At 39.7% G+C, this 20,750-nt stretch overlaps 2 protein-coding genes across 3 annotated transcripts in view; one reads left to right on the forward strand and one right to left on the reverse strand.

Moving 5' to 3' along the window:
- Window positions 1-3,506: 3,506 nt before the first annotated feature.
- TMA16 (translation machinery associated 16 homolog) lies at window positions 3,507-12,734 on the forward strand. Its single transcript, XM_051619267.1, is given in 8 exon segments — window positions 3,507-3,722; window positions 4,954-5,066; window positions 6,373-6,410; window positions 7,213-7,297; window positions 8,289-8,437; window positions 10,779-10,821; window positions 12,490-12,621; window positions 12,623-12,734. Coding segments are annotated over 8 exon segments (630 nt in total). The 5' UTR covers window positions 3,507-3,719; the 3' UTR covers window positions 12,690-12,734.
- Window positions 12,735-16,385: 3,651 nt separating this feature from the next.
- Window positions 16,386-20,750, reverse strand: part of MARCHF1 (membrane associated ring-CH-type finger 1) — a 372,379-nt gene continuing 368,014 nt past the window's right edge. For both annotated transcript variants that reach the window (XM_051619263.1, XM_051619262.1), the window contains one exon: window positions 16,386-20,315. In XM_051619263.1, coding sequence (XP_051475223.1) covers window positions 20,014-20,315 — 302 coding nt within the window. In that variant the 3' untranslated portion in view covers window positions 16,386-20,013. The remainder of the gene's footprint in view (window positions 20,316-20,750) is intronic.

Below are 20,750 nucleotides of genomic sequence, written 5' to 3' on the forward strand. Positions count from 1 at the left end.
AAAGAAGGCATTCAGCACCTCTGCCTTCTTTATATCCTCTGTCACCAGGGCACCCACCTCATTCAGCAGTAGGCCTATATTGCCTCTAGTGTTAGTTCTATCTGCAATATATTTGAAGAAGCCCTTTCTACTGTCCTTGACCTGACTTGCAAGATTAAGTTCCAAGGAGGCCTCCCTACATCCTCTGACAACTGTCCTATATTCCTCCCAAGAGGCCAGCCCCTCCTTCCATGATCCATAGATTCTCTTTTCCACTAGAGTTTGCCCAGCAGTTCCTTGTTTACCCATGCAGGTCTCCTGGCTCCCTTACTTGATTTCCTACCCATTGGGATGCTCTGATCCTAAGCTTGGGAGAAGTGGTCCTTGAATGTTGACCAACTATCTTGAGCCCCTTTACCACCTAGTACTCTTTCCCATGAGACTTCCCTTAACAATGGATTGAGGAGGCCAAAGTTGGCCCTGCGGAAGTCCAGGATTGTGGTCCTGCTAGGTATTCTATTCCTCCCACACAGGATCCTGAACTCCACCATCTCGTTATCACTGCAGCCAAGGCTGCCATTGACCATCACTGCTTCAACTAGACCTTCCTTGTTGGTGAGTACAAGATCCAGCAGCGCTCCTCTCCTAGTCGGTTTGTCCACCATTTGCATTAAGAAGTTATCATCAATGCACTGGAGGAACCTCCTAGACTGTGAATGGCTGGCTGTGTAAGTCTTCCAGCAAATATCTGGGTAGTTAAAATCCCCCATGAGGCCAAGGCCTGTAGTTGCAAGGCTGCTTTCAGCTGCCTGTAGAAAGCCTCATCAACTCCTTCATCCTGATCAGGAGGTCTGTAATAGACCCCCACAACTGTATTACCCATGCCAGCCTGCCCCTTAATTCTTACCCACAGACTTTCCACTCTCTCCTCATCAGCCCCTGGACAGAACTCAGTACATTCTAGTTGCTCTCTCACATAAAGAGCGACTCCACCACCTCGCTTCACTGACCTGTCTTTCCTAAAAAGGACATAGCCATCCATAACCACATTCCAGTCATGTGAGCTGTCCCACCATGTCTGTAATTGCCACCAGATCTTAACCTTTAGACAACACACAGACCTCTAACTCCTCCTGTTTATTCCCCATGCTGCGTACATTGGTGTACAGGCATTTCAGGAAACAAGCAGAGCACACTGGTGGGACCCTTGGGAGGCAGGAGGCCTTCTGGTCTTCATTAATAGTAGAGAAATACCCCACTAGTTCAAGCCCAGCTACAACCCCCTCCCACTTTGAATCTAGCCTAAAGCTCCGTGAATGAGCCCTGCTAACTCTTGCCTTAGTACCCTTTTTCCCTTGCAGGACAGGGTCTAAACATCTATCCTTTTCCTCAAATGAAACAGCAGATTGAGAATCCTCCCTAGTCCACCATCCTTCAAGCCCTGGCATGTTGCTGTTGGGCTTATCCCTAGCAGGCCCAGTTATCTCCGCCTTCATATCTAGTTTAAAGCCCTGTCAATGAGCCTGCTAACTCCTGCCCCAAAAGCCTTTTCCCCCTCTGGGACAGATGCATCCCACCTGCCACCAGCAGGTCAGGTGTCTTATATAGCAGCCCGTGATTGAAAAACTCAAAGCCCTGCCCACCAGTCACGTAGCCATGCATTGATCTGCAGATTCCTCTTGTTTATCTCTTCATCCTTTCTTGCAGCAGGTATGGAGGCAAACACCACTTGCGCTCCAGACCCCCTAACCAGCCGTCCCAGGGCCCTGAAGTCTCTCTTCATTGCCCTTGCACTCCTTGTAATAATTTAATCACTGCTAACCTGAAAAACCAGCAGTGGGTAGTAGTCAGAGAGCTGCACCAGATCAGTTTCCTTTTAATATCTCTTATCTGAGTCCCAGGGAGGCAGCAGACTTCCCTGCGGGATGGGCCTGGTCAACAAATGGGCCCTTCTGTTCCCCTCAGAAGGGAGTCACGCACCACAATTACTCTCCTTTTCTTCTTAATTGAAGAAGTCCTAGGGCATGGGGGTGAGTGACAAGCCCTGGGCGACTCACTAGATAGATCCACCCCTCCATCTTCATTTGCCTGGCCCTAAAGTTCCAAAGCCTCATATCTATTCTTCAAGGGCAACTGGGAGGGTGGAGGGGGTTGGGAGGGTTTTCACTTACCTCTCCGAGGACGGACCTCCCTCCATTCCTCCCTGTCTCGAGTCCTTCTGTCTGACGACAGGAGGGGAGGGGATCCATCACTTGCTCAACCTCTTCCATCTGCCCTTGCCTCAGGGTGTAGCTCCACCAATCTATTTCGCTTTCGCATTCTCTGATACTTCTTAGCCTTGCTGCCTCCTCCCTCAGCTCAACCACCTGCCCGAGCAGATGGCTTGCTTGCTGGCACCGCACACACGCGGTGCCACGGGCTCCCTGCGGTACCGGCGCCAGGCTCAGGCGTTGGCTGCAGCCCCAGACCCGCACGGCCGCGTGTCTGCTCGAAAGCTCAGTCCGAGCTCCCACGTTCTTTTTCACTGCGGCTTTTGGTCATGTTGGGATCATGACCTGTCTGTCTAGCTAGAGAAAGCAGCCACTGTTCTCTGCTCCCTGCCTGCCCTCGCTCTTCCCCGCTCCTGCCGCGGCCCTGAGGAGCGGCCCAGAGGCCGCGTTTAACCTTCGCCGCGGCTCCCAAACACGCCCCGGCACCGCAGCCCTCCGGAGCCTCACAGGGTTCCCGCTCTGCCCCGGCTTCCCCGCCTCCGGGAAGTCCGGCCCCGTCTCAAATGTCTCTCGGAAGTTAAAAGCAACAGGTCTCCCCGCTGCCGGTGTGAAACGTCAGAACCTTGAGTAACTGCTGTGTTCTAAAATGGACTTTTATTCTGCGCTTCTGCAGTCACCGATCTTCACAGGGAACGTGAAATAAAGAAATTACTACTTAATACCTCAGCAGTATCATTACTATTGGAACTAATGGCCCGTGCACGTGCTAGGGAATTTTTTAATTTTAATTTAGGAGCAGATCTTTCATACCACAGGTGGAGGTTTGGTAGGTCACCACAGTTTGGAAAGTAATTTTATGGTCCTTTTGCAGATGCAAGGAGGGTACCGACAGAAGCAGAGCTGGGACACAGCACCCCCCCACTGTGGGCAGCCCACCCCTGCCTGCATGGTCCAACCTGCAATAGAACCTTCATCTTACACTTCTGCAGTATCCCAGAGAGCCCGGGTTTGGGAAGGGACTGTTAGTCAGCCTACAGGATGAAGCTGGCAAGAGCAGGGAAGCTCTGTGGCACAAAGTCCTTTTGAAAGCTTTGTGAGCAGTGACACAGTCCAACCTAGAGAGGTACTGATCTCCAGCGCCTCTCATTCAGTACTATAGCAATTTCTTAGAACACTTGACAGAGCAGGGGTAGCAGCGCCGGAAAAGCAAGAAGCATTAGGCCTTAAGGAGGGCCCAGGGAGTGTGTGGAGCTCGGAGCTCGGCAGTTGCCAGATCCGTGGTCTGGGTGATGAATTCTGAACAGAAGACTGCTTTAAAACGGCGCTGGAGCAGCTCTGCAGCTCGGCCCTCCGTGTTCTTGGCGTGTTTGTTTTCGGGGAATAACAAGCCACTCAATAACAAGTAACGCCGGGGCTGCCAGGGAAGCGCCGGGCGCCGGCCCCGCTCGGAACGCTCGCTGCGCCTGCCGCGCCGCCCGCCCGGAGCGCTCTGGCTGGAGCACCGCGGCGGCGGAAGGAGGGTCGGTCGCCATGGTGCGTGCGGCGGGAGGAGCAGGCGGGAGTGGCGGTGGGGACGGGAGCGGGGACGGGGACGCGGCTGCCGCAGGTTCTGCCTCGGGGGCGGCGGGGGTCTCCTCGCACGGCGGCCCCGCCCGTGCCTTCCCGCCGGGAGCGGCCCCGCCGGCGCTCCTGGAGAGGCCCCGGGCGTGCGCGGCGGGTCCCGCGCAGGGCGGCGAGCGGCCGCAACCCCTGCCCGCAGCAGCTGCTCCCGCCCCGCTCGGCGCCCGCGGGAGGGGAGGCCCGGGGGACCCTGCCCGGCGCTCGGGCGCTTCCTCCGGGAGGGCTGAGACGTTCGGGGCCTTCCCGGCGGGACCGGCGCTGGGCCGGGGCGGCGGGGCAGCTCTGCGGTGACGAGAGGAGGAGGCGAGGAGCGGGGTTAGCGTGTGGAACCCGCGCGTGGCGTTTCCGTAGGGCTTCGGCATCGTTTGTCAGTGACTTCAGCGCTGAAATACATTTTTTTCCCGCAATCCTGAAGGCAGATGCCAGCACAGGTGGGATGTGCTGGGGCTGCCGTTTATTGACTGCGGGTTCCTGTGTTGCATCGGCACGTTTAGCTTCCTTGCTTTCAGGTGTTCCTTTTGCACACAGGTAAAGAAAGACTTCAGAGAATTTAAATTGCATGTTGTTTGATAAATGCTTTCAGTTTTGTCCAAACACCTTTTCACTGAGAAGTAGCATAACAAAATACTGTTAACACTGTTTACATTTTTGAGTAGTATTTCCTTTCTGCTGCATGGAGGGCTCGAGAAGGAAAGTGGCTGCTCCCTGGTGTGAGGCACTCTCATGGTCTCGGGGGGAGGGACAAGAAAATCCTTTTTGTTATGTAGTACAAATTACATATGGCCTTTGTCAGAAACCCAGATGCTACAGTTAGATACAAACTTGAATGTGGACATTCACTGCAAAGGTAGAGTGGTAATCTTAATTTCCTAGCTGGAGAGTTCTACAAAATGGATACTTTGAGAGTAGTCACTTTGTAAGATTTTTTTACAGCATTTTCTGTGCTCCAGTAGTTTTGTTACAGCATGTACCATGGTCAATTAACGTTGTTTGTTACTGAGGCCGGTAAGATCTAACTGGTGGAACTGATAAACTGCTGCTAAAAGTTAAGGGCTTTCTGAGATAATGATGCATGACCTATTAGAGTCTTCCCTTCATGTTTTACTTAACTTCAGTGTGTATAACACCTTTGATTTCTTTTCAGCCAAAGTTAAGAAAAACCCAAGGAGGGAAGCAAGAGAAAAAAGTTATCCATCCTTACAGCAGAAAAGCAGCACAGCTTGCAAGGGAAGCACACAAACAGGAAAAGAAAGAAAAGTAAGTTGACTGTGCAGAATCTGTGTACAGACCAAAGAATAACATCACAGTAGATACTTTTTGTTTGTGGGGAGGAGGGTGGTGGTGGAAGAGGACTGTTGTGCTGTGATATTGCCTTGATAAAATAAAGACCTATATAACTTGGTACTGCTGGAACATGCAAACTGACAGGTTTAAATTAATTCAGTCAGATTATACAAAGTATATAGTTCTGCTACTTGATTTTTAAGTGGTCCTTATGAGTTAAGTTTCTTCTTTTTGCAGCATTTTGCTTTTTGTAATCTGAATGGCATGATGCTGGTGTTACACGTGGACCTTAGTCACCTTAGTTTGACTTTACTCCAAGATTTAGTAAGAATGCTGCTTAGGGTCTAGCTTCTTGTGTTGAAGATAGCTGAATCATACTTGCTTCTTAGTGGTTTTGTCTGTGACTTTGCCAAAGTGCACAAGAAAACTTCCTAAGTGAAGGAGTGATGTACTGATTCATTATTCATTATGACATGGCACAGTCAGATTTTTTGGTGCTTGTCTCTGTGGGTAGAGTTATACTGATATAGACACCTGTGCTGATGTTTCATGTTGGAGTGCTACTTTTGGTTCCTGGTGCAACAGCAAGAAGTAAAGCAAAGAACAACAAAAAGAACAGGCAAAACCTGAAATCAGTTGTGTACACCTATACACTGAAGGTTTTCCTTCCAGAACTTCATTGCCTTTATAAATAAACATGTATTGACCCTTGCAGGTGCAGGTAATTTGTAAGGGTTTAGAATCATAGATCTTGTAATATATCTATGCTTTAATCAGGCCGCTTTTCTAGACAGCATTGTAGTTTTCTCCATGGCAACGTATTGCAGAGGGTTCTTGGCTGGCTTTGTTGCCACATAAAGCTCACAGCAGGGACTTGATCTCCAAACTCACTTCAAGTACCAGCAGAATATTCTAAATACTTAATGAAATTATTGCAGTGCAACTCTTTAATGAAATTCCTATTGCTATGCCTTAAGAAAAGTGTTGTGTCCTGTTTTTATCCTGGTTTTTCTATTTAATTTCTTCCAAGAAACTCTTTAACTTAATAGGTAAGCTGGACAAATTTCAAATAGCAGTTTTACCAAAAAAGTAGACATTTCAGATGAAGCGGAGGAAGTTTTACATTGTTCTGAATTTGGCAAATATTTCTATTTGAAATTTTACCTTGACTTTCATTGTGACTCAAAAAAAAAAGAAATATTTTTGGAGAAAGAAAATGAAGATAATTATTTGTATGGGAGTCATTCCTGGCTAATATACCTGGTTTTTTCTCTCATAGGTTGAAGACTGACAAAGCTTTGCGTTTGAGTATCATTGGTGAGCAGAAACGTCTGTTACTGAATACAGTACTCCAGTTTTTAGCATAGATTTTCAGTTTTTCCAACTTCTTAGATACTCCAATTAGACTTTCTCTATAATCTGACTCTGTAATCTTACAACTAAAATACCTGACATGTTTGCTAAAGTAGTATCTATCGGGTTGAACTTGGGGCTGAGTATAGCCTAATCTAGTCATTGTACATAACAACAGGGTAATATAGACCTAATGTTTTGGATATCTGTATATATATTTATTGTATTTGTCTCCATGCTTCTTTTAGTCACTTGTAAAAGAGGATTATATATGTAGGTTAATAGACTAGTTGTGCTAGGGTTTACATTCAAAACTTTGTGACACAACCTGGAATATTTTTCTCTTTCCTATGATTGACACTGTACCTTTTCAATTTAATCTCTTTAAAAATTGTGATAATCAGAACTTTTGCTCAGCCATTGTGGTGTTTTGGTTTTTTTTTTTCCCCTTGGGGCCTTCCTGTGTTTCCAGCTTAAGCAATTGATCCAGTGATATTTTAATGCTAATTTTCAGAAAGGAAAAGCCTAACAACTTTTTTTTTTTTTTTTTTTTTTTTTCATTAGGAGGATGTAAAACACATCTGAAATGATGTGGGAATGTTTCTATTACAGCTATCTTCATACCTGGTACATACAATATCTACAAGTCTATGATGCCATTCAAAATCTTGAAAAATTAGGGGTTTATTTCAAAAACTCTGAAGAAATTTAATGTGTTGGTGCTATAGTGGTGGTGTAATTATTAATAATAAGTTTATTCTTGTAGGAGAAAAATTGGAATGGTTTCAAAGTCACCTTGACCCCAGTAAAATTGAGTACACCAAGAAGGAAGCTGGTGAACTAATTGAAAAGTAAGACAGGCATTAAAAATGGGATTAATCTGCTTAATTTTTATTTTAAAATAATGTTCTTACATAAGATCTATAAAATTATGATGACTCAGAGGACTTTTTATATATTACTATTAATAATATCGATGTTTTTATTTTATTGCAACTGAGCTTAATTATATATTGACAGCTGTATAGATTCACTCTAGAATTACTGAAGTAATGTATTGTTGTTTGTTGTGTTGGTTTTTTCAATTAATTTAATTTCCGGTTTTGTTGTGTGTATAGAATTCTAAATGATTTGGGCAGTAGCTAGTACAGGTATTCAGTGACAAATGCACAGATTCCATTATACTCATGGTTAATTTTTAGGGCAGGAAATACCAAATTGGATCTAGTAAGCTGGAACTCTGTATCTGTGGCTTGTCACCATTTTTCACTTGCTAGCTAAATATGGTGATATATATGTTTTTTTACACAGGTGTAATACATCTGTTTCCTTCCAGAAGCTCTGACATATTTCTTACACTGTTCATGAAACCTAGAAACTACTAATCAACACTAGTGACACTGCAAAGGCCATAGAATCTTACTTTTTGGATTTGGGTTGGATATTTGTGAGATGAAATAGAACACATGCCAAAAAAGAACTTTACTTAAAAAATCATTATTGAGGTGGTGATATTCAGCAACTTAGGAATACTTGATTTAACACTGAACTTCCAGAGCAGGTGAATTACAATTTTGTGGGAGTGTTGTTTTCTGCACACATTTAAAAACAAAAAAACAAGCAAAACCCACCTCAAAACAGTTCTTCTGGAAGCAGACAATTCAAAGGAAGTTGTAAATGGAGCTCCTGCTTTGAAGATTAAAGTAGTAGTTCAAATTCAAGAAGTACCCCTGACTAATACAGAAAATAAATACAAATAACTTTTTAGATTACCAAAGTCATTCTACTTAGCAAAAGTTTTGTATGATTTCATCTAGCATAAATGAATTTCATTTCTTTCAGTTACATGTGTCGATTCAATGCTGAATTGGAGCAGATTGAATTACAAAACAGTATTAAAGGCAGACAAGGAAGACAACATGGCTCACGGGAAACTGTCATCAAGCAGACCATAGAACGTGAAAGACAACTCTATGAAGGCTATGGAATAGGTATGTAAAAGCATTAGAAATAATCCTCTGATCACCCCTTCTCCTTCTGCTCACAAGGCTAGAATCTAAGTGAAATTTCTAGGCATTATCTTTATTTTTCCCTGCTAAGTAATTCACTAGTGCTGGGTATTTATGCCTGGCATAGGAGTTTGGGAGGAGGGGCAGGGTGAGGAAAAGGAGAAAAAGATCTGACTCCTGTAGTTCTGCTTTACTACTTTGCCTTTGCGTCTTTGCCAGGACGGCCTCTTTAGTGGAGGCATATGTAATATGTTTTTGAAACTAAAGTGAGATTTGATGCACCTTTCTCAGATACGAATTCTGTATTCCAAGCAGCTTGCTTGGACCTTAATTTTATTAAAAGTATATATTATCCTAGTGTAGTTCAGTGGGTGCGCAAATTTTAATATGCATTAGCATGAAGACTTTTATTTACTCATGTGGGGAATAACCTACATCACTTTCCTTACAGATTAATTACTTTTTTTAGGTAGGCTTCATTATCTGGACTTGTGCCAATTAAGTCTTTATACCCAGCTTCCTCTGACATACTTTTGATAATACACAAACTTACCATTAGGGATAAACCTGTGGCCTGACTTGCCCCTTTCCACTGGGGTGGACCAGTGACATACGGAACTTCAACAGATTTGTTCTTGTTCTTCTCAGGAAGAGGAGCTAGGCTCCCTTCTTTGACTTACTGGAGATGGTGGTGGAGGGAGTGAAGGTGCTGTGTGTGTGTGAAGGGCCTAATGCTTAACCTCTTAAATAAAACCCCACAAAAAATCAGAAGATTTAAAACTAAAGATCTTGTAGGTAAGAGCCTAGATGAAAGCAGTTTGTGTTTTTAAACATTTTTACATTTTTAAGATTTACCTTGGCCATGTCACAAGTTTTAATAAAATTCTAATGCCAGGTACTCTCATTGACTTTTTTATTACTATTTTTCTTCCTTTGGGGTAGCCTGCTATATCAGCAGATTATCTAAAAAAATCTTCTGAGAAGCAATGATGTGTGGAAAACAACATAAGTATTAAAGCTGAAAATATACATTTAAGGTGCATAGCCTTCTGTAAGAACAAACAAACTCATTTGGAAGTATTTTCTATGTTTGGAAGCTATATGGAAGAAAGAGAGACCTAAAAGCCTGAAAATTTGATAGCAACTAGGCTGAAAGGAAGCAGCAGTAATCTAGTGAGATAAGGCAGAAAGACAAAGGGATAATGAAAGTACAAAAAGCACAGAGTTGTTTTGAAGAGAGTCAAGAACAAAATAGTAGTGAAATGTATGTATTTTGTTTAAATGGAGCTGAGTGCTGAACTTGGCTTTAATACTAAAGTATTAGAAGGCAGTCTGTCCTTGTAACAGTGGAAGTACATCATGGAAGACATGAAGAATCTACATTGTTCTGTGGTTAGGGTACGAAGCACAGCAAGGTTTGGGTTGTGTATCATATGCCCTTTCCCCCCAGTTTATATTTTACCAATAAAGAAAATGAAGGGCTTAAAAAATTTTACCAGTGTTAATTAGTGTTTTCACATACTGCAATGGCAGAGGCATGCAGGAGTAGCTGTGACTTCATGTGTAATCTGGGTTTTTTTAGAAGCTGGGGACTAAGGCATAGGAAGATAGATACTAAGAATGTAATCAAATATCTCAGTTGTAGAGAATCTACTTCTTGGTTTTGTTTTTAAATTTTAGTTCTTCCTTTTTGCCTTACTGTTTTGTGGAAAGCTGACAGAAAAGAGCAATTGGACTAGATAGAAAGATGTCAAATGCACAACCACAACATAAAAATAAAGAAGAATCCAAAAATATTGTAAGCAAAATTTGAGGTTATTATAGCATTAGTAAGTAAAGCATTCAGAGAGTGTGGTGCAACATACTAAATACACTCTCATATCATTCATTATTTGTTATCACAGCTGCTGCAGGTTTTGCTCTTTCTCTGGGACAGTATTCATTCAGAGAAAATGGTTGCTGCTAAATACTGTAATTAGAGATTGGGGATAAATGGACATCATCTGGAAGCCAAGCTTTTATGCTGGAAGCTGTAGTGAGGGAGCTTTTGTAACAGACTTTGTATTTGTTGGTTTTTTTTCCCCCTATTCTTGAACTCTTACTTCTTGTATGCATGTGCATTTGCTGTGAAAAGGCTATGTTATGCATTGTTCACATTTAGGAAAGTCTCCTAAAATTTGTTGCTGTGTATATACATATATATGCCAGTTATATGTGAATGAAAAGTGAATGCTTCTTTACTGGCTGTTTACAACAGGTGTAGATAGATACCCAAAAGAATAATAGTAACACATCTAAGAGAATTTAATTTCATTCCCATTAGAAATCCCAGACATTATGAACAGAAAGCATCTTAAATTTTTCAGGTAAGTTCTTATATTATCACTACTAATCTGCTTATGCAAAACAGTGTGTCTGATGTGTTGTGTGTCTTTTTTCCTAAAAGAAAAAATTATGCAAAGCTGTCAAAGAATTTGTCATTTGAAAAAGCAGACTAGGTATGGTGTTGCTATTTCAGCATTTAGCTGCTACAAGCCGAATAGTGGTGACAGTTAATCATTAAAACATTGGAAGGATTAGAAAGCTTCAACAGTTAGGATTTCATTTCTGTAATTTAGTATCTTTTTTTTTTCAGTATTCTTAGAGAACATTTTACCTAAAATTATCAGCTCAGCTGTTCACTCATTTACATAAAAAGGATTAGCATTTACTCTTAGTGTTTAAGGATCAAAATACAGATTTATTGATAAATGGAATTAGTGTTTTCTTACCTGAAATGGGATTTCAGATGGTAATTGTAGTCATATAACATAATGACCTAAGTTATGTATAGTCGGAACATTAAGAAATCTTAACCCATTAAGAAAATAAAACAGCACTAAGATCTTAGTCATGTTTTCTAAGATCCAGTTCTACCTGTAGTACTAGTAGCAGTGTTTGTGTGTATATACTAGTTGAAAACATTGAGCATATTGACAGCTTGCATCCAGTTAAAAAAAAAAGATCTGCGAGCTCTGACACTTTGTACTGGCTTGTGTGGGCCAGCAAGCCAATATGCCTTGGTGATAGATTGAATGAACACTCTTGCTGACAGCTTTATCAAATGAGATACTTTAAATGGAAAAAAAAAAAAAATCTTATGCTTATGTTGCCAGGAATGCTATAGCACTAACTCCTAAGGTTGGTATGTAGCCAGAAGTCATAGGATATTGGAGTACAGCCAGAAAGCTCAAAGAGACAGGCCTCTGGCTGATGTGTTTATAAATAAAAAATTGGATACTTGTACTGGGACATCTGATGGAAGTGTTGTTTTATTATCTTGATAGAACAAAAGCATGTCTGTCTTATAAGTGGCAAATACTGTCTCTGTCCTTGAGAAGTTATCCATGTAGTGCACTTACTACAGTCAAGCAAGCATTCTATTAATTCAGTACTGGATGTGACTTGTGGTATTTCAATGAACCTTTCCTCCTTGCTGCAGCCCTTTGAAATAATATACTGTGAATTAATGCTTGCTAACATTTTGTGTACCCTTGAAGTCAGTCATAGAAGGCATTAATAGTTACCACAGATCATAATAAAGCACTTCCTATACGTGTGGTATTAGCTCTGCAAATTGAGAATCCAGATTAAGATGATCTTCCAAACTGCTTTTCCATTGCTTGCAAGACTGGGAGTTGAATATTTCAAACCTGAAAGCAGGTGGCCTAAAGTAACTGAGGATACAAATAGTCTGTGGGAATAAAGTGAATCATATATTTTTTGTTCCAGATGTCAAATCTTAAAAGTACTCAATTTTTCACAGAGAAATTACAGCTGCTGCAGTGGACAAGATCAGGTGAAAATGCTGGTGCATATTCATTCTGCAGTGGGATTGATAGTGTAGTTTAGAAAAGCAGCCTCACCTGAGTTAGCATCTTCCGAGGCAAGGTGAATTAATTCTGCTATTCCTTCTTTCTATTTCTGTTGGTAATTGTTTGGTTTGGTTGATTGGGTTTTTTGTTTGTTTCATATTTATTTATTTATTTATTAAGAGAATGGGATGGTGATCTGAGGAAACTGCCAAACATCAAAATGAAAAAGCTCTCAGCTAGGGATGCTGCTTGCAGTCACCCTGAGGTGGCAGATGTAGAAGCTAAAGAAGAACTGAATAAAGCAGAAGAGGTGGCCTAATGAGCACCAGCTGATTCAAGGGCTGAAACAGCTGAAGGGCATTGTAAGAAACCTATTTTAATTACCACTGGAAATAAAAATAAATTTGAACTATATTTGCAAAGGCTTTGCTAGTTGCATTTTTTATTTGTGTAGCTACGGTGAAGAGTAAATAGTGCATGATTGGGTAAAGCTGTATATTATTGGATAAAATATTGTTAATATAAATAGATAATTTAAATGTTGTGTCCTTCCTTACTTCTCCTACTGAATCTTCTCTTCAGTATGCTGACTCCTGAGTTGATAAAGCAATTCTAATTGAATTGCTGACTAATTGAATACCTCTTCCCTATTCAGAGAGCTGTTGGGATTCAGATACTCATTAGAAATACTTTGTGGTGAGAAATACTTACATTCTTGCCATTACCAGGAAAAGGTATTTCATTTAGTATATAAATAGCAGGTACCCTCCTAAACAGTGGGCCCAGCTGGTCAGAGCTTTTATCCATTTCTTGTGGTGGTTGGAATGTCTCTCAGTGTATGCAGTTTTGTGCATAACACTGAATTCAAGAGAATTTGAGAGAATTACACTTGTCACTATTCTGTATTGAAGAATTCAGATCAGAAGCCAATTAAAGTCCCTACAGTCTGGGTTTTTTAATTTATTATTTTTCTGACTCCCTCAGGTGAGAAAGCTGTGATTTTAAAGTTAAGTTGCTTAGGACTTACATAGCAGGCTTGCTTTATGATGCAACTCTAAGGTGTCTTCAATTGCCTTTTCAATCAGGCAGGTTCAGAGCAGATTCTCACTTTTAATACCAGAAAATAAAAGAGGAAAAAGGGCAAGGATGAAGCCAAGGGTAATTTAACAGCAGGTATTATGTAGGATTGTCTGCACAGAAGTCACAGTTGAGATGTACTGTCTGAACACATTGTAACATTCACAGTTCAGGTATCTGTTAATTATGTGGAAACAATTATTCCTGGTGGATGATCTTTCTAGTACTTGATCCCCAGTATAGTTTTGTGTGTTAAACAACAGGGCTTTGCCATGGTAATTAGTTACATGGGCCAGTTTTCTTCTGCAGATATTCCAGGTGTGCCATTTTCTTAGCTGTGCAGTAAGTGTTACTGATTCTGTTACTTTCTATATTCAGTTTTTGCCTCTTTACAAAATAGGCTTGTGCTATCCTTTCATGTTTTAGGAACCCAATCTATTTAGGTAATACAAAATTAACCAATGTCCTTAAATTAACCTAAAGAAGAAACCTGAATAAATTTAAAAGACCTGAAGTATGTATGAGTAATCTAATGCATCTTCAGATGGACTGCAAGTCTTAAATCTGGTTAGCAGTCTTACCCTCTGGCACCAGCCATATCACTAAGCCATCACATCACTGCTTTGTGTTTTGGAAATAAGTGTGCTGAAGTTCAGGGCAGGCCTCTGATATTTTTTTAACTTCATTGAATTGAGCTGTGTTGTGGAATTCAGTGTGTTTTAATTTATAAAACTTGAGGTGTTAAACTATGTTGGAAGCTGAGCTGGGATAATTGGTCTGGGCTGATGCCGTGTGTGTGTTTGAACAGTGGTTTGACAGCTTTTGCCTTACAGAAGATTAATCTTAAAGTTCTCCTTGTATACTGTGTCTGATGAGCTTTCAAGCTGTAAGTAGAAACATTGCAGAAAAATCACTTTCCCAGCACATTGGATAGAATGCCACAGGAAAATGAGCAGTAAAGTAACAAGGTTTAGCATGTCACAGTGATTAAAATATACTAGGGTGACATCCCAGTGAATGCTTTAAAAAAAAAAAAAAATTGTCATGCAAAGTTATGGAGAATGATACTCTATACTGCTTGAAACAATTCACCAATAAGGCATTATAAAAAAGTAATTATTACTTGTGGGGTTGATATGATAGTAAAATACTTGAAGTGATTTTAACATCTGTTGTTCACACTTCAAGAATGTTTAAAATTAAGACTTTGTTGAGTTTGTGGATTTTCTTGTCCATGTAAGCCTGTTTAGTGGGCATTTAAACTCTCTTGTTGACCTGCTACATAAGTAACGCAAAAAGAAGTTCTTTTGTGTGAACTTCTTAAATTGATTTATCAGAAAAAATAGTATGCAGTTATCAAATAATCATATTTGAATTGAAAAGTAGTCTAGGCTTAAGTTAATGTGCTAGACAAACTTACCAGATGAGTTTTGTTGCAGAATACTAATGTGGCAATGGGAAAGAAAAAGACAAAGCTATTTATTATTTTTGTGCTCAGAGGTTTTGTGCTGAGAAGCCTGTAGTGGACGTATAGAGGGACTTCTGTCTCATTTGTGTTATTGAGACAAGTTCGTGGAATCTCTTCAAGCAGTTGCATAGTTCAACCATGCCTGTGCTTTAAAAGCCAGCTATTAGGGTTTTGTATGTTGATCAGTTTCTTCCCTATGGTAGAAAAAAGGATGAATGCTCTTAGGAGTTAAGAATTTTTTTTCTGTTTCTTTGAAATTAAAATTAAAATCTAGAAAGCAGCTGGGGTTAACAGTGGGAATGAGAAGCATTTGTGTGTTGTTCTCTGTTCTTAGAAATTTCCTGTGGGGAATACCTTGACATTCTGTTTACTTGTAACTGAGGATTACAGACTTCAATGTTAAATCCTCTATTATAATTCTATGTAATTGATTGTTGTTTTTTCTAGTAAGATATAAAATTATGAAATATATATACAAAAACTATATGGAAGATTTCCTTCACTCCTATCTTTGTAAGATATTGCTTCACAATTTCCCTGTTTTCTAATTGCAGAGGTGTAATTGCTAAAATTCAAGTTCCCTTAACTATCAAGGCTCAAAAGTATACAAATAAAATGTAGCAAGAAGTATCATTTTAACAAAAGCAGACTTTTATAGAATAAATTTTGCTATCTTGTAAGGAGTAATCTGTTGGCCTTGCATGTAGGGAATGCTGTTTGCTAGAATGCTTCTCCTCTTTTTTGAACATAAGATTCTTAACAGTCATCACCCATATGATGACTTATTCCATGGAGAAGTGAGATGTTTCAAAACTTAGCCCCCTCTCTCCCCAGCTGACAAGCTAGGATAAAGATACTGGCTACAACCCTCTTTAGAAAATTAAATATGTAGTTTGGTTAGAACGTGTATTTCTCAAGATAGGATTCTTTCTTTCATTTTACACCTGACTTCTAAAGTACACAGATTATTGTATGATGCAAACATGTAGCATTTCTTTTCATTAAGAAAGCATTTGTCTTTAGGGGTTTTGGAAAAGGAGAAAAAATCTCACCAAGTAAAAATCTACTATAATAAAAAAGGGAACCTGATCCATTCTGACAATCTGAGGTGGGATTTGGTGTAAACTGTTTAACTCTTTCTTTGTCCAGCCCATCCTTAAAGCTTTCAAGTGTTGGACATTCCACAGTCAAATATAACAAACAGTTAATTCCAAGGCACTGCTCTCCTTACCAAGTTTTTTTCCCCTTCTCCTCCTGGCAGTACTAATTTTCCATTTTGCTATGTATGTAAGACCTGTTTTTTTCTGGGAGTTCTTTATGTAGTTGAAACCAGTTCTTATATATCCCCTTCCCAGTCTTCCCTTCTGCAAGTTAAGCAATCATAATTTTTTTTTCAAATGTTTTTGTATTGTGGGATATTTTCCTGAGTGTTCCGCCAAGGTGTGGTACCCAAAATTAGCCCCTCTGACCCAACAGGTTTATCAATATCAAGTATGCAGCCCAGTATATTGTTCACTGTTTGCAATAGTGTGTTTTTGCCAGTTCATGTTCAGCATCTGATTCTCCGTATAACAAAGGGACACGTGTAGAATACTACAGTAGTTGGGGTCATTTGTTTAATACAAATACATTTTTTTCACAACAATAAGCAGATATATTACTTTTGTTTCCCTTACCTTCTGTCTTCCAGTACACGTTCACCCACAAGAACATACAATTTTTCTTTCGCAAAAGAGAGGGAGTCGAACAAGTAACACAAACTCATAGTTCCAGATATTACACACAGTAAAATATTTTCATCGTAGAGCAAGTTTTGTTGCTTTATTAGAAATTATAAATGGTTTGTTCTGGTGCTGGGGAATTACTATTTCTTTCTACATAACAAAAATAAACACTGCTTTCAGATATGGCAGTGAATGAATGGCACAATTGGACTAGTTAAGAATCTTTGTAATGCTAATGATAGTCAAAGTGATATGTTGATGCCAGTTTGAAATAAACTTCATAATGCTTTTAGCATAAAACAGGAAAAGAAACGTGCATGTTCACAGGTTAAGAGTATCTTTTTTAAAATACCAGATCTGATCTGACACCAGATTACCTACCTTCCTGAAAACTTTGCTTAAACAAGAAAGCAGATTAAGCTCTTTTCTGTAATGGCAGCTCAGAGCAAAGTTCTGGCCTGCTGAGTTGAGTCAGGCTAAATTTTGCTGTCTGCACATTTGCCTGAGATGCACTGTGGCTGCACAGGCAGTTTGATACTGATCTTTAGTTGATACATCATTTTAATTAAAGTCTTAGAATGTATCTTAAAACTTTTAGTACACTGTTTTTGCAGGATAGAATCCTGTGGTCATTAAATTAATACAGAAAATTGTGCTTTGTGTGGGAATAATGTGTTGATAAGCAGCTGTCTAGTGTCTATATTCATGCACCCTCCTTTTTCATGCAGGCCTGTATCCAAGGCATGTTGGTATTACTGGCTCCTTCCCCCCTTGAAGAGGAACCTTACTGCTTCAGAAACAAATTCCAAAATCCTGCATGAAATCCCTGAAAGCTTTAGAATATTCAGTGCACCTGAGAAAAGGATGCACAGGCTAATACTGTAATGCTTGAAAAGCTGCTGTAATGACACTTGCTGCTGACTTGTTTCAGTCTGTCTTGGCAGATGCTGTCTCCTTTTGCTCCTTTTCCTGCTGTCCAAAGTGATACTTCCAAGGGAGAGGAGGAATTTCAAATTAAGTCTTTCTCCATTTTTATATTTACCTGTAAGCTCAGTTGCACATGTAGTTTGACATGAAAGTCAAAATAGTGTTTTGAACTTGGAGTCATCAGTATAAAACATCTTTGCAAGTTGTCTATTCTGTTGCTGACTCTTCAGTGTATTTTAAAAAATGTAGAGTAAGCTTTTTGGATGCTATAGATTTGCTTTCAGAAGACTCAAGTATTATTTTATTTAATTTAAATTTTATAGTTATGCAAGAAAAAAAATAATGCAACTTAGTCTGCATCAAAAAATGGGGATAAAGCACTTTCAGTGAGTTTATGATGCTAATAATATGCAGGTCAAAGAACAAGCTCTCTTGTTCTTTGAAGTGGGGCTACTGCCACTTAGTAAGAAACTTTCTGATTTTCAGAAAGATTTTAATTATCCTCCATAATAATGTTCTTTGTCAATTTTGCTGCGATCCATCTGGTTTTATTGTAAACATAATTAAAAACCTGTAGCTGCAGCTAGTAATTTTAAGTGTTTAGATGTCATGAGACTTACGTTGTAGCAAGTAGATTTACACTTGTAGAAAACACTTTGCAGAATATCTTAAACAGATACAGTAACCAGGCATTCCTTACTACTGTCATGGTTTTCTGAATACATTCTGGAGTCTCTTCCACAATTATAGACAGATAAATGATTTGGTTACTATTGCATGTAATTTCAAATGAGAAGCTGCTACACTTTCAATTCATAATTGTATAATTGGAAAGTTACTTCATGTGAAAAGTGCATGTAATTATGTGGAAAAGAACATTATTTGAACTCACCTGGAGCAACTTAGATCAAATATTAATATGGGCCTATTCAAGCACCAGTATTTTGTGTCCTTTCTAGCGGGACACTCATGGCCAAATTACATGAGCAATTCCAGTACAGAATAACAGTGGTTCCATAAAAGACACATTTCTTTCTATTACTGCTACTTCCAGTACTACCTACATTCATTATAAAAAAAGAACTTTTAACTTTTTTTTTTTTAAAAAACATACATTATGTTCAGGCCCCAGGCTTGTCCACACCCATACATAACTACTCCAAGTCAATGCTTGTTGTCATGTCCTGATGGTAAACATCACAGGTATGAGAAGTGAATCACAAAATTTGTTCTTTATATATAATTCACCCTGCTGCACACAGTATTATATCTACATTCATTTATCTATTGTACCCTTTAATGCTATTCACACTTCATTTTTATATGGGAATGCTCAGAACACTAAGTTAACAACTGAACTGTTGAATGTCTAACACCTCAACTTCACCTGTGCAGAGGGAAACCACTGATACATTGTTTTCAGTCCAGAAGTTAAAAACTAACATTTCAGAACATGGGGATAAAAACTAATGTTCTCTTAAAGATACATAAGTATATTCTATTACATCTACCCTTCTGTGTCATGGATGTTAAAAAAAAAAAAAACAAACCAAAAATGGCTTCCATCTTCCTTTATGTGTCATCCTTTTTCAGACCTTTGATAACATGTAATTTATTTTTCTGTGATTCTGCAGTAAACTGCATTTTTTCATTTATAGTTCTGCCTCACAACTTTGTGTATTCAGTGAAAGTCTAATTCATTCTTGCAAAGTAAAATAAACAGCTGAGCTGCTGTTCTAAATGCATATCCACACATATCTCCTTCCCCTACTTACTTTGCTGACAGCTATACTTAAAAAAGTATCTGTAGCTTATGGACAGATGACTTGGAATTGCTGACTTTTAAAAAATTCAGGCATATTTAAAAACAATGCTACCCCTCAGACGTTCCAAACATCCTTAGTTGACACAGCTGCCCAAACATTCAGGCGCCACTGCAGTCATGTCAACATGTGTTACCTTATGAGGCTCAGAGAGGGAGTGCTGGGATTCAGCCCTGTAGGCTTCAGGTAATGCATATAACTTGGACAGTACCCCTTTGGAGTCTATCTTTAAGAAGATAAATAGCAAATACAACTTCTAGTAGTAAACAGATGAAAGGTTTCTTTTTGCTTCCTGTAAACAAAATTATTGTATCACAGGTCTGTTCTACCTTCCCAGCCATCCAGTTTAAATTGAAAAGGAAAAAAAAAAAAAAAAAAAAAAAGAGTACTCTTGTCACGTTGGTTTGGCATTGTCTGTTAAACCTGTTCCCTATTGCACTTTCTACACTTCCACTTTCACTACACTTGCTGACTAGTTGAGAAACTACTTCACAAACGGTCACATTCCATACAGTAACAAGTTGCTTTGCTGGATCCATTTTCCTTGAAGGGTTTAGTTTTTTGTGTGTTTTTTTTGTTTGTTTTTTAAAAGTAAAAATGCACAGTCATTTCTACTCTTGTTCAGCATTTGTAGTGTAGAAAACACTACATCTCATTCTGCAAGAAAGAAACAATGCTGTCTCTGTCAAACTGGCATGACCTCAGACGATGTTTCTTCAGCTGCCAGCTGAGAGTTTGTACCTGTCTGTGCTACTGGCACCACCACTGCATCCTTGACATCCGAGGTCTGAGTGCTCGAAGAGTTCTTCTCCTCCATTTTTTTGGCGGTTTCTGGGCAGTTCTGAACAAAGATCACTCTGTTGTAGGCTTTCAACCTGCGCCACAGCTGAACATAAACCTTACACTGCACGTACATGAAGACCAGGCCCCCTGTGAATCCTATGGCCACCACAACGAGTTTTGTCCAAAATGGCCATTCAAGGACACCTTGGAAGTAAAATATTTATATTTATTACTATTGCTATAAAGTGCGTATCAAGTACCAAGTAGCAAATAGAATATTTTGTAGTGAAGCCACTTGCTAAGAATGCCAGGTAAGTACACGCTGATAAGGCAGTTGTGGCTCAAGTAGAAAACAGCAGCTGTTTCCTATCCCATAGGCCAGCCAAGAAACTACATCTGCCCCCTACAATAACAAGAAATAAGCATTTCAAATAAGATATTCGAGGCCATTCTTAGAAAATAAGCATAATACTTGATATAGTCAAAAGCAAACCAAAACATTTTACTGTTCTTCGATAATACCCCATATTCAATAGCTTGCTTAAGCAAAAATACAAGCACCAAAAGTGAGATAACACTATATCCAAAAAGATGCATAACTTCAACAGCTACTTTTTAAAATCATGCTAGAAGCATGAC

The sequence above is a fragment of the Apus apus genome, chromosome 4 (assembly GCF_020740795.1).
Source record: "Apus apus isolate bApuApu2 chromosome 4, bApuApu2.pri.cur, whole genome shotgun sequence".
In the NCBI taxonomy this organism is placed as follows: Eukaryota; Metazoa; Chordata; class Aves; order Apodiformes; family Apodidae; genus Apus; species Apus apus.